This window comes from Carica papaya, chromosome 4 (assembly GCF_054855325.1).
Source record: "Carica papaya isolate Zhongbai chromosome 4, ASM5485532v1, whole genome shotgun sequence".
In the NCBI taxonomy this organism is placed as follows: domain Eukaryota; kingdom Viridiplantae; phylum Streptophyta; class Magnoliopsida; order Brassicales; family Caricaceae; genus Carica; species Carica papaya.
Window position 1 is genome coordinate 22217588 of NC_142312.1, and position 13922 is coordinate 22231509.

The following is a 13922-nucleotide window of genomic DNA, read 5'->3' on the forward strand; positions in this document are numbered from 1 at the left end:
CTCCTTAGTGAAGGTATTATGACAACACCATTTGACTAAAGAAGCCACATGGGAGCCAAAAAAGGAAATGAAAGCCAAATACCCACATCTGTTTATGACTACTGGTAAGTCCAATTTGGAGGACCAAATTTCTTTTTAAGGAGGCAGATGATGTAATAGCTTAAAACTACCTCCGGGTTAATTTTTTATATTTGATATATTTAATTTAGTTTTGTATGTGTTTAAAAATATATAATTAGGTTAAGAACATAATATATAGTCAAATGAAAAAATGATGGATAAGGATGAAGAAAGTAAAATAAGCATGAAGAGACATGAGAAAATGTAAGAATCTTTTAAATAAAGTGGTATAATGAAAAGTGATAACTATTAGACAAAATGACATAACAAAAAATGACAACTTTTAGATAAAGTGACATGTGAAAAGTGGTAACCTTTTAGATAAAATGACATGTGAAAAAGTCTTTTAGATAAAGCAACATGTGAAAAGTGGTAACTTTTTAAATGAAGTTGCATGTTAAAGACTTTTTAGGTAAAACAATATGTGAAGAGTGGTAACCTTTTAAGTGAAGTGATATGATGAAAAGTGATAACTTTTAGATGAAATAGTAAGATGGAATTGTGGCAACTTTTCCCTCGTGGCTCTCCACTCCTATAAATAAGGGATATGAGAAGGGAGTGAGAGACATTATGAATGAGAGAAAAATAGTAAGAAGCATAGAGGTGAAGGAAGAAGAGAGAGTACGAAGTATGTAATATTTGAGAGTATTTTGAGGTTTTAGATAAAAATATTGGGAAAACTCTGTTAAATTTATGAGAGCAGAGAAAGAGGAAGAGAAGAAAAATAAGGCTCACAATCAAAAAGGAGTTATAAGCCGTTAGATAGGTAAGTTTTCTCTTAAGTTTCTATTTGATTTTTGGGATTAGTTTTTTAGTATTGTGTTTGATATTTTTGAGTCAAGAAAATGACCAAAAATTATCTCGAAACCCTATCAAATTTTTTAGAGAAAAAAATCATAAATAAAGTTGAAACCCTATCGGAATTAAGACTACGACTGCTAAGTACCTAAGGTAAGTGGATATTATCAATTCATAACTTACATAGTTTTGAAGTATTTTACGTATTTTCAGTATAAAAATGTGCACATGTTTAATTTGTCTTTCATATTTGTTAAGTAAGTATTTGTTAAAGTTTTATTTCGTTATAAATGTTATTTTGCTTTGTGTTTTCGAAATGTGATTTTGATTGTGTGCATCACTCATTATGTAAAAAAGTTATTCGAAAGCACATGCATTATGGTAGGCTTCAATATGACCGTACATAACCGTTTCGTGTTCGAGTGTATTAGCGAAGTGGTAAGTGTGTATCCATACATAACTGTTCTGTGTTCGGGTATATGGAGAAATAATTTGATTTGTGTGCCTAATTGTTCCATGTTCGGGGAGTAGCAGTTTTTTAAGGTACTCATGTATGACGTTCCATGTTCGGGTACACGAGAAAGCAATGATAAATATCTATACCTATGCATAATGTATGGTAATTGATTGATCCTCCATAATAGTGATGAAGTAAACAACATGCATCTGATTTGTGATTTGTACTTTCGTCTTCTGATTCATTTATGTTTTGAAAAGATTATATGATATATGTTCTGTTATGTGTAAAGAAACTATATATTGCATGTATTATATTGTGATTTTATAATATTATTTATTGATATATTTTATCTCACCTCTCTTATCGCTCTCCAGATATAGAAGATATTGCTATAGAGTGAGCGGTGATACATAGGAAATCTCTGAAGTCTAGATTCTGATTTTAAGATTACTGTTTCTTATTTTTGTTTAGTAATGTAAGTAAGAAAATTTAGAGTATCGTACATATGTTTATGTTTTATATTTAAGGGATGTAACACTTCTCGTCTATTTTATTATTAATAAAGTTAAGTTATTTTATTTAACTCAAGTTTATATGATTTAAATAAATATGCTCCAGTCATTACCATGTAAGACGGGATGTGGTACGTGAAAAAAAATATTTAGTTTAAATTATGACAGACTGAAATGAACAAATCCATGAATTCAATTCTTATATATGTATATATACGCTCTACATAAAATAAACCAATTTTAAAAGCAAATGGCGAGACAGAGGACATATACCTTAAAAGAGTGTGGAGAGAACAAGAGGAAATGTCCATTGGCTAACTTAAAGGACAACAAGCAACCCATAGAACTAATGCCAAAATTGATTAAATAAACATAAACAAGCTTTTCGATTTTGACTAACAAAGTAAAAGTTAGAAATAGAAGACGTAGAAGATGTGATACATAAAAGATGCTAGATGAATTTTGAACATAGGATAGGGAAGATAATAAGTGACGCTTGTGAAGAGTTATATTTTGAATACTGTTATAGGTTTGATGTGTTATATGAGAAATTTTTGTTATATATATATATATTATTTATATTTTAAATAATTATTTAACATAAAACTAAAAAGGAATAAATCCATATTAGACTAAACTGAGATTAAACTGAAATGAACTAATAATTTTAGTAAAAAAACATGGAATGAAGATTGAACTATAACATTATATACTCCATAATGCTCACCCCTATGTGTTTGTACATGATTTATTTTTGAGATAATTTATAACATTCTTTTTCAACAAATACTGTGCAAGATACTATAGTTTTAATACTTAAATTGAAAGAAATAAAATCTTTTTTTTAATACATGGATAAGATATACTTTAAATTTTGTTTTAAACGTAATTTATTTTTGGCAAATACTCACTGACTTAAGGATCCTTATATTTTTATCTTAAAATAATAATTGTAACGCTTATGTTGCATATGATTCAATTGTTATTTTATTTCAGATAATTTTTATTATAAATTTATATTTTAATTTTATTAAATATAATTTATTATGTTTAAGTTACTATTACTTCACATTTAATTAATCCAATATTAATTCAAATCTTGTATATTAAAAAAAAGATGAAAATTAAATGACTATCACTAAAACTTTGAGACAAAATAGTTTGACACCATAAACTACTAAATAAGGGCCCATTTGATATAGCTATAATTTCTTTTGTAAGTTATAAAACTGTAGTTAAAATAATTTTTCAATAAAAGTATTTTTTAATAAGATAATATTTGTTTAGTAGAAATATCTGTAAAATTTTTTATAATTTTTAAAAATAAAAAAATTATTATATTTAATGAAAATAACTGTTAAAAATAAAATGACAAAAAATATAAAAAAAAATAAAAACTAATTATATTTGGTAAAATATTAAAATAACTTAAAATTAACAAAAAAATAATGAATTTTTTAGTTTTAATAAAATTTGAATAATTAATGACACTTATAATAAAATTTCATTTTGCTTCAAAATACCATTATCATATTTGAATAATTAATAAGAAATATAAGATTTCATTTTCCTCTAAAATGATAATTCATTACCAATCATAAAAGCTTACAACAGTAAATTTAATAACATAATTATGAAGGTAAAAAATCAAAATATTATTACATAATAATATCTAATTTCCCATAATTATTTGACAAATTGATTATAATTTGGTTGATTTGGGCTTGTCTTTACATTGGGTTTAATCTCATCTTCTTCATTCATTAAATAATTTGAATTTTTATCACGAACATTAATTTTTTTTTTTTATCATTTGATGCATTCAATGGAATGAAATTGTCAAGTGTTATAGTTGATATAACACATAATATGCAATACATAGTATATCTATAGAAATCACTATATATAATTAACATATTAATTTATGTTGTATATAATATTATACATAATATTTAATAAATACGTGATATATAATTAATTTGCATACGTACATTTAAATGTACAATACCCAATATTATTTGATCCAGTCTAATTTCTCTTAATCCTAATTATCTAAATTAAATTATAAACAAACCCTAAAACTGATTAGGATAATTTTTAATTTTAATTTTTGAAGCAGCGATGTGCAAGTGCAAACCTTCCATGCGTATATCGGTTATTTCATTTTTGTGGTTTTGGCAGGGGGATAATGATGCGTAGTGTATTTATTTAAAGAATTAAATAATAATAAATAATTTAAAAATTAATTAATAAATATTTTTTAAAAAATAAAAATTAGTCCAGCTTTAAAATCGAGACGCATGCAAAAACCTCATCATGGTGTCCTCTGTGTCCCACGCAGACCTCCTCTCATGCCTTTAGTATTTTATAAGCCTCTGATCCGCGCGGCACCTTTACTTTATTGCCCCCTTTTCTCGTCTTAATTTACGATTTTGCCATTCCCTCCTTCAATGCCCCACCTTTTGCTTTTACAATATTGCCTATCGTAATAAAATTCAATTATTTATTTCAATTTTTTAAAGTACCATTTATTGAATAAGGGTAAAATTGGAAATAGATAGGGGATAGCACAAAATCCATGAGCAAAATGTGGGAGAGGCAGTCACAAATTTCAACAAAGTGGAGGATGTCGGGTTGTCAAAAGCAACGTAGGGGTATAATAGTAATTTCATAGAAGCAATGTGTTGATGAACGAGCACGTAGTACAGTGCAGTGCTGCTGCTCTCTTCCCCATATCCTTACACAGTGGAGTTGACGACCTCCGGAGCCGAAAGTGACCAGCCAATGAGAAAAAAAGCCACTGCAAAAAACACCAACATCTAAAACAAAATTTCAATGAATCTCAATCAAACCAACCAGCAAGCAACAACAACGAAACCCAAACCATAAATAGAACTGCCTTCAATTCTCTTTTCTTCCCTTTTTTTTTTAATATCTAAATTACTCTTCATTTTCTCTTTTTTTTTTGGCCTTTTTGTTTTCTCTCCTTTCAAAACCCACTTTCCCTTTCCTTTGTTTTTTTTTTTCTACCTAAAGAAGAAAACCCAGAGCTCTCATGGTGGAAGAGAACGTAGTTTGTGGTTCAATGAGATTTTAAGGAAGGAAATATGTTTCAAAGGTTAGGAACGATTTTTGAAGATTAGTTAACATGAAGATCTCTGAGATTGTGAGGTTTAGTCAGGCTTCTTGTACGTGAAAGGGAAGATCTTGAAAACGAGTGGCAGCTTTTGAGCGGAATATACGCCTGCTTCGAAACGTTTCGGGTTAAGAAACGGTTTTTGGTGAGTCGGGTGTTTTCATGGGATCGGAATAGGAGGGTTAGCTGGGTCGTGTTGGTGACTCGGTTGTAGCTGACCACGAGAAAATCCTGCTACGAAACGTTTCTTGGCGGGCGTCGTTTCGTTTTTGTTTATCTTCCTTTCTATTTTTTATTACCGCTTTTTTGGGTGTTTTTAGGAAACACTTGTTGAAAATGTTTTTCCTCAGTCAGATCGTTTTGTGGTGTTAAAATCTCTGATTTCGAAAGATTTATGCTTTCTTGTGTTTGGAGCTTGCCTCAAAGTGGACAAAACAAGAATAGCAACATCTCCAATCTGAATATCCTTGCCCCTTGTCGGTTTAGCTGTATCTGTATCCATATCCGTGCATCTAACATTCAAAAACCCCATTAGACCAGACACTAAGGGGGCAAAGGTTTGGAGATTCATACATAAACTGAGCAATAATATCCATTTCTGGACAAAACCAGTTGCTTCCCTTCCTCATAGCAGGCTTTGAGAGCTCCAAAAAGTGGTTGGAATATTAGTGAAGGATATGAGCTACTTGTGTCTTGTTTAGTTATTGAAAGTTTATGGTAAAAAATTCTGGATTCCCCATCTGGTGAGGAAGAGGAGCTACTTGGCTTAGGTTATATGTTTTTTCGGGTGGATATGCATCTTTGAAGCTTCTCAAGTTGATTTGGATTTGAAGAGGAAATCTACTCGGGTCTGCTTTAGTTTTTCCTTGGTGGGTGTTGTGGGTCTGCGGTTGGAAGTAGTTATTGTTTCTTTCCTTGCATGGTTTGAAGCTCCGCAAAGACCCACGAAAATATAATTGTGGTTTTACAGAAGTGGTTTTGGTGGGTTTCTGTGGATTTGTTGAGTTGAAACAAGTGAACGATGGCAATGTCCTGCAAGGATGGTAAGCTAGGGAACATGGATAATGGAAAATATGTGAGGTACACACCTGAGCAGGTTGAGGCGCTTGAGAGGCTCTACCATGAGTGTCCGAAACCCAGTTCCATTCGCCGCCAACAGTTGATAAGAGAGTGCCCGATTCTCTCTAACATAGAGCCAAAGCAGATCAAAGTTTGGTTCCAGAACAGGAGGTATGTTTCTTTCTGCAGAAACCCATTTTTTCATTTTTTTTTCCTTCAGTATTTTGTTCAGTTGCTGAAAGATTTATACAAAAAATGAAACCCTTTTAGAGTTAGATCTTGCCGTTCATTAGTATTTGGGAGTTCAGGACTTGCTTGGGTTTTTTTAAGCTGGGATCAGCTCCTTTTTTCTTTCCTTTTTTGTAGAGTTTAAGTCAAAGTACTGGTTTCTTTTTTTTCCACTTTGTTTCTCTGCAACTGATTGATTTTGGTTTTACATAATACTAAAAGCGTATTCGTGTGCTTCTGTTTTCATCTCTTCAGATGCAGAGAGAAGCAGAGGAAAGAGGCTTCCCGCCTTCAGGCTGTGAATAGGAAGCTAACGGCAATGAACAAGCTGTTGATGGAGGAGAATGATCGGTTGCAGAAGCAGGTGTCTCAACTGGTGTATGAGAATGGCTACTTTCGTCAGCATACCCAGAATGTGAGTTTTATGCTTACAGAAAAGCAATATAGTTTCCTGGGTTGCCAATTGCAGCCTTTGGTTGCTAAGAAACCTTAGGAAAAAGAAATAAAAAAAACAAATTTAGACTTCAACATTGTAAAGGATTTTGAAAAGATTTCATTAATGACATTACACAGACTACTCAAACGCACACTTTCTTTCTTTAATTCTTGTAGAATAGAATATTTTAAGCTACGACTTATATGTTTTGACAAAAGAGAATGATTGTTTTGTAGCAGACAACGCTTGCAACCAAAGATACAAGCTGTGAATCGGTGGTGACAAGCGGTCAACACCATTTGACACCTCAGCATCCGCCGAGGGATGCTAGTCCTGCAGGGTTAGTGGGGATACAGTTGTTGGGTCCTTTTCTCTTATCGTGATTGGTGTCCACTTTGTTGTGCGTGCGTGTGTGTGTGTGTGAGAGAGAGAGAGTGAGAGTAGTTTGGTTTTTGGGTTGTGAATTCATGCTTTGTATTCTTTTCAGGCTTTTGTCCATTGCAGAAGAGACTTTAGCAGAGTTTCTTTCAAAGGCCACTGGAACTGCTGTGGAGTGGGTCCAAATGCCTGGAATGAAGGTATTTCTTGACTTTTCTTCCTTCTTTTTTAATAAAAATAATAGGCGGTTTTCTTTAAACTATTATTAGCTTACTTTGTTAAATAAAGAGTACTTAATAGTGAATGTGTGAAATCTAAGCGTATTACTAATCATATGATATTATGGACCTTGATATAGGTTCACTCCTGAATTCTAGTAGTTTTATTCCTTCTTATCTGTTTCTGTTTTCCTCACCTTTTTATATGGATGATTTTTCAGCCTTTGGAAAAGGCTCCATCTTACTGTTTTTTTAAATAATTTTTCAAATATCTAACAGCCTGGTCCGGATTCCATTGGAATCGTTGCTATTTCTCATGGTTGCACTGGCGTGGCAGCACGCGCATGTGGCCTTGTTGGCCTCGAGCCTACGAGGGTAAGTCTACCAGACTTCTTAGCCTTCTGCTAGATTCTCTAATCTGTAGGTATGATTTAATCCAAATGATTATACCTCTTCCAGGTTGCAGAAATCCTCAAGGATCGTCCCTCCTGGTTTCGTGATTGCCGAGCTGTGGATGTTCTCAATGTGCTGCCTACAGCTAATGGTGGAACCATTGAGCTGCTGTACATGCAGGTAAGGACTAAAGGATTATATTAAGTGTTCTCTTATTATATTTGTTGGAGAATTTTAAAATTAAATGATTTGATGCCTCGCCTTTTTTTTTTTGGGATAAAAAAGCTCTATGCACCAACAACATTGGCACCAGCTCGGGACTTCTGGTTGTTGCGCTATACATCCGTTTTAGAAGATGGCAGTCTCGCGGTATGCAATTACCTGCTATGATTTTCGTTATCATGTGGTCAGACACGATATTCATGTTATTTACCAGCTGACAGTACCATATTTTTGTTTATTTTGCTTTACCTTGTTAGTTGTCTTTTTCTTTGAGTCCTTCATCTAGTGCAGTGTAATGCCAGGTTTGTGAGAGGTCGCTAAAAAACACTCAAAATGGTCCTAGCATGCCACCTGTGCAACATTTTGTGAGAGCAGAAATGCTACCTAGTGGATACTTGATACGACCTTGTGAGGGGGGTGGTTCAATCATACATATTGTTGATCATATGGATTTGGAGGTAATATTTGTATGTTTGTTTGTTATTTTTTACCTTTATTGTTGGCTATTAATTATAAATTATCAGTCCCCGAGAAGTAGTTAATTAATTTTAGCATATCTTCTTCCATCAAATAGCCATGGAGTGTGCCCGAGGTACTGCGGCCGTTGTATGAATCATCAACGGTGCTTGCTCAAAAGACAACAATGGCGGTAAGATTGTTAGTCACTTTAAGTACGTTCAACTATTTGATTAACTTGGCATGCTTATTAATTCAGAAGTTCATGGGCTTTTCCATTTTCACTGATATTTTTCATCTTCATTCAGGCTCTACGTCAGCTCAGGCAGATAGCTCAGGAGGTTTCTCAGTCTAATGTCACTGGCTGGGGCAGAAGGCCTGCAGCCTTAAGAGGACTTAGCCAGAGGTTGAGCAGGTTTGTATATGTATTGTTTGAAATTCAAGAGCTTGTATTTGTTAAATGCACCTTCAATTTGGAGTCTGATAGATGAATTTTTTAGGGGTTTTAATGAGGCTCTCAATGGGTTTACTGACGAAGGCTGGTCTGTGATGGGAAATGATGGGATGGACGATGTCACTATCCTTGTGAATTCTTCTCCTGACAAGCTAATGGGTTTAAACCTTTCATTTACTAATGGATTTCCATCTGTCAGCAATGCAGTTCTATGTGCGAAGGCATCAATGCTTTTGCAGGTCAGGATACAGACTCTGTTTCATTCACTTTTCTTCTTTTTGGATCTGCGTTTGTGTTCCTCTTGATGTATTATCATCATCATTGTCAGATGCATGCCTTCTTTTTTCTTTGCCTTCTAGTTGGGTATGCCATTATCATTACCCAGAAAGAATACAGACAGGAATTCAAACTGTTTGTGCAGTTGCATTTTTTTTTGTCATTGCTCTTGTGACTAACAAATTTTCTCTTCTTTCTGTGTACTTTTTCCACTTTTCCTTCCAAAGAATGTCCCTCCTGCAATCCTACTTCGTTTTTTGAGGGAGCACAGGTCTGAATGGGCAGACAACAACATTGACGCTTACTCAGCTGCAGCTGTTAAAGTTGGCCCATATAGCATACCGGGGTCTCGAGTTGGAGGGTTTGGGGGCCAGGTTATACTTCCTCTGGCTCACACCATTGAACATGAAGAGGTCAGCTGACCAATATCTGCTGTTACTATTAATATTTTGTTTTACCATCACTGATCCCAGTTCTGGCTGGAGAAGCCTAATTGGTATCTGATTAGTACTTCTTTCTGATTATTAGTTCTTGGAGGTGATTAAGTTGGAGGGTGTTGGTCATTCTCCTGAAGACACGATTATTCCTAGAGATGTGTTTCTCCTGCAGGTAAGTCTTCTTTTGCCTTTCTATTGTTTTCCAAATGATACTTTTTTTCAGTTGATTATCCTGGAATGATAAAGGTTTTTATTGTAAAAAAAGTGAATTTTCTTTTGCTGTATAGACCCAGGGGTCCATAACAAAATCTTGTAGGAGTGTCATTTATGTGATATTTCTGTTTGAAAGCGAGACTGCTATGGTGGTATTGGGGATATGGGAATGGAAATGCCTTAAGGATTATATAGCTAATTATTGTTTCATTGGACATAAATTAAACAGTCCTATGATTGGTCAGTAGTTAATGGCAGGAGATTTAAATCTTTTCAATTGTTTCACATGCCACTTATGCTTTGTGTATTTCTCCTAGTTTTTAAAATCTGTTAATTGCCTAATATTATCTTTTAATTTTCATCTGATCTGCTTTTGTAGCTCTGTAGTGGAATGGATGAGAATGCTGTTGGCAGCTGTGCTGAACTTATATTTGCTCCTATTGATGCTTCTTTTGCCGATGATGCACCACTTCTACCTTCTGGCTTTCGCATAATTCCTCTTGATTCTGGCAAGGTTATCTTCTACATCATTACCTAAAGTTTGTGTTCTGTTTGTTTCTTCTAATGCCCTTCTTGTACTGATGCAATGTAAAAATGAACCAGGAAACTTCCAGTCCAAATCGGACCCTGGATCTTGCTTCTGCCCTTGAGATTGGGCCTGCTGGAAACAAAGCTTCAAATGATTATTCTGGAAATTCCAACTGTACAAGATCCGTGATGACCATTGCATTTGAGTTTGCATTTGAGAGCCATATGCAAGAGCATGTAGCATCCATGGCTCGGCAGTATGTTCGCAGCATTATTTCATCAGTTCAGAGGGTTGCATTGGCACTCTCTCCTTCTCATTTAAGTTCACATGCTGGTCTCCGAACCCCTCTTGGAACTCCCGAAGCGCAGACACTTGCTCGTTGGATATGCCAGAGTTATAGGTATGACATGTTTTCTTTCATGGTCAATCCTTGTGATTACTTAGGATTTGTGCTATACCAGGGTTTGATCAACTTCTTTACTATTAAATTGATTTTTGGTGCAAATTGATTATGCTATTATTAGTGTATGGTCAGTACAACCAATAAAATGGTTTCGGTTCTTTAGTTCTTGGATCACTTTACTTTCTTGACAGGTCTTATTGATATATAACTTGATTTATTGCTCAGATATGTTTGGTACATTTACTTTTTAATTCTTGCAGTCTTTTCTATAAAATGTTGGAAGAACTTAAAGGGGTTGGGCTGTTGGAATTTTGTTCACTGTATAACCAAGTTTTATGCAATGCATGTCACGGTCTCTTGCATTAACTGGCAACTGCAAAACCGCAGCTTTTCTTTGGAATCCATGATCAGGGAAGTTGTTATATATTTTTCAGGTGTTACTTGGGTGTGGAGCTGTTGAAATCAAGCAATGAAGGAAGTGAGACAATCCTCAAAACCCTGTGGCATCATTCAGATGCCATCATGTGCTGCTCGCTGAAGGTGTGGACAACTGGTTCACTTTTTTCCCTTAATAACTTTTTTGCCACATTATTCAGATTATGGATTTACGTTATGATGGAGTCAGTTCATATTAAAATAGAATAATTTCTCTATTGATTCATGAAAACTAATTTGAAGAGCGAGATGCCAGTATGTGCTTGCATGATTGTTACATTGCAATTTAAGATGCAATAAAGGAAAATCATAATGCATGTTTCCCGCCTTTCTTTAGTTAATCGCAGTGTTCATCGAGTAATTATTTTTACTGTCTTTAAATTGCATAATGTGACATCTAAATGTCAAAATTTCCTTCTACACCTCAAACAAAAAGTTTCCTTCTAAGCAGTGTATATTGTTCAGAAGATTTCTAGTCTAATTGGTAGCTATATAAGTTCTTTAATTTTAGAATGTTGGGTCAAGTTCTATCTGGCCTTGATCAAGTAATTTAATCTAATTTTTATGGCCTATATAGGCATTGCCAGTGTTCACGTTTGCAAACCAGGCGGGGCTTGATATGCTTGAGACAACCTTGGTTGCATTGCAAGACATAACTCTGGAGAAGATATTTGATGATCATGGGAGAAAGACTCTCTGTTCAGAGTTCCCACAGATAATGCAACAGGTTTGGCATTTATCCGAAAACATATTGAACCTTTTTTATTTTTTATTTTTTAAAAAAATTTAAATTTCTATGTCAAGCTAGAAAGAATTATTTAAAATAAGAAGTCAAGGTAGAAAGAAAATTCTGATCCACCTGGCATAAAAAACGGATTTGATTTTTTATTGTGGTTGGTTGATATATATTTCATATGCAGAGCCCTGTTTTGTGATTTATTATCTTTTCTGCTAGTGGAAACATGATCATAGTTGAATGACATGTATTTGATAGATTTGTATGCACCTCTTGATGCATGTGGTTTTTTTTTTTGTTTTCTGCTGTAGGGTTTTGCATATTTGCAAGGTGGGATCTGTTTGTCAAGCATGGGCAGACCAGTTTCATACGAGAAGGCAGTGGCTTGGAAGGTGTTAAATGAAGAGGAGAATGCTCATTGCGTATGCTTTATGTTTGTGAATTGGTCGTTTGTGTGACACTTTGTATCAGAAAGGAGGGAAATTCAAAATATTATGTTGTATTTTGTTGGCTTTGTTTGTATGTTTTGCATAAGTACAACTAGTAAGTTGTTGTTATAACAGAGTCTGCAGTCTGTTTCCTCCTATGTTCCAAGACTACTTTGTGTTGCTTATGAAATTTTACTCAAGGAGTATGGACGTTTGCAGTTAAGAGTGTTTCTGCCTGGACGATCTCATTGGATTTCCTTAGTCAATAGTATGCTAATATATATTTCATTAGGTTAAAAGAGAACATGGGTCGGTGTTTTTGAAGGTTTGTGTATTGTTGGTGATAGGAAATTTTGATTTTTGAAAAACATATGGATAGATATGTTTGAGAAATTTCATTGGAAATCTAGTTATAGCAATTGAAATGAGTAATATAGGTACAATATAGTAGTACCTATAGGTATCAGTAAGTAAAATGAGCAATTGAGAAATTTCTGGAGTAAAGTAGATAGATGATTACACTCTGTACTATTTGAAAGTTTGAAAATTTTTTATTTTTAAAAATGAATCACTTTAAAAATATTATTAAATGTCGAACAAAACATAAATAAAAATTACTGTTACGCAGATAATTAAAATTACTATTGATACTTAAAAAAGTTATAAGAAAAGTACAATAAGAGCATAAGCCTTGCAAAAACTGTATTGGGTTAAAATATTTGTGAATTCATAAAAATATATACATTATCTATAACCTATATATTGATATAGACATATATATCATATGTATTTAACATTATATGTAATTAACAAAAAAATTGAAAGTTCAAGTATGTGTGTGTATATCTATATATGGGAGAACACATCAAAAATTAAAATTGTAAAATGTATACGAGAGTAATATAAGTTATACATATCTATGGTTTAGCAGCAAAATTCACGCGCGCAGATCGAAGAGGCGGCTGCGCAAAGCGATGTGACGGCAAGACGCGACGATGAGATGCGATGGCAAGGCGGCGTGCGAGCTTCTACGGTATAAGAGGTTCGATATCGTTGAAGGTGAGAAGAGGAGGAGCAGAGCAGAGCAGATGAGAAGGAAGGAATGCGTGATTTTAGGTTTTCTTTTTAAAGGGATAAAAAATGTAGTTTTAAAATTTTGAAATAAAAATGTTCAAAAAAAAAAAAAAGTCATTTTTCAGATGTTTTAGTTTGAACTTCTGTCTTTACATCTATAAAACTCTATATTTGCCTTTTTATTTATTTTAGATAAAAGTACTAAAATTTTATTATTTATTTAAAAATTAATAATGATTTAATTTAACAGTAATAATATTTTAATAATAAAGTAGTGATATTTTAATTTCAATAACTATAAATTAGTAAATTAATAATTTTTTTAGTACGTTGTTAGTTATTTATTTTTTGTAATATTTTTTTTTTATTTTTATTTTATTTAAACTGACTGATTATATAAATAAAAATTATATAAATTTAATTCAATTATTTTATAATACAGTTTGTTAATATTAGTATATTTCTAAAGAAAGTAATTCTATTTTTACATATTTAGTTGAAGCACTCTTTTATAATTGCTG

At 33.2% G+C, this 13922-nt stretch overlaps 1 protein-coding gene across 2 annotated transcripts; it reads left to right on the forward strand.

Moving 5' to 3' along the window:
• The first annotated feature begins 4618 nt into the window (after positions 1-4618).
• LOC110810169 (homeobox-leucine zipper protein ATHB-15) lies at positions 4619-12550 on the forward strand. Of its 2 annotated transcripts, none has more exons than XM_088218153.1 (18): positions 4619-6256; positions 6569-6728; positions 6986-7089; positions 7237-7327; positions 7625-7720; positions 7805-7918; positions 8024-8107; positions 8263-8418; positions 8535-8609; positions 8725-8831; positions 8917-9109; positions 9374-9559; positions 9675-9755; positions 10176-10310; positions 10400-10725; positions 11163-11268; positions 11741-11890; positions 12211-12550. In XM_088218153.1, the coding sequence occupies exons 1-18, from the start codon at positions 6048-6050 to the stop codon at positions 12355-12357; spliced, it is 2520 nt and encodes an 839-aa protein (XP_088074279.1). In that variant the 5' UTR covers positions 4619-6047; the 3' UTR covers positions 12358-12550. The 2 variants fall into 2 exon arrangements, with proteins under 2 accessions (XP_088074279.1, XP_088074280.1); XM_088218154.1 differs by having other exon boundaries at positions 6989-7089.
• The last annotated feature ends 1372 nt before the right edge of the window (positions 12551-13922 follow it).

Coding starts and splice junctions, on each gene's coding strand:
- LOC110810169 (XM_088218153.1), top strand. CDS start 6,048: ATGGCAATGTCCTGCAAGGATGGTAAGCTAGGGAACATGGATAATGGA. Junction 8,610..8,724: donor CTCAAAAGACAACAATGGCG/GTAAGATTGTTA, acceptor ATCTTCATTCAG/GCTCTACGTCAGCTCAGGCA. Junction 9,756..10,175: donor GAGATGTGTTTCTCCTGCAG/GTAAGTCTTCTT, acceptor CTGCTTTTGTAG/CTCTGTAGTGGAATGGATGA.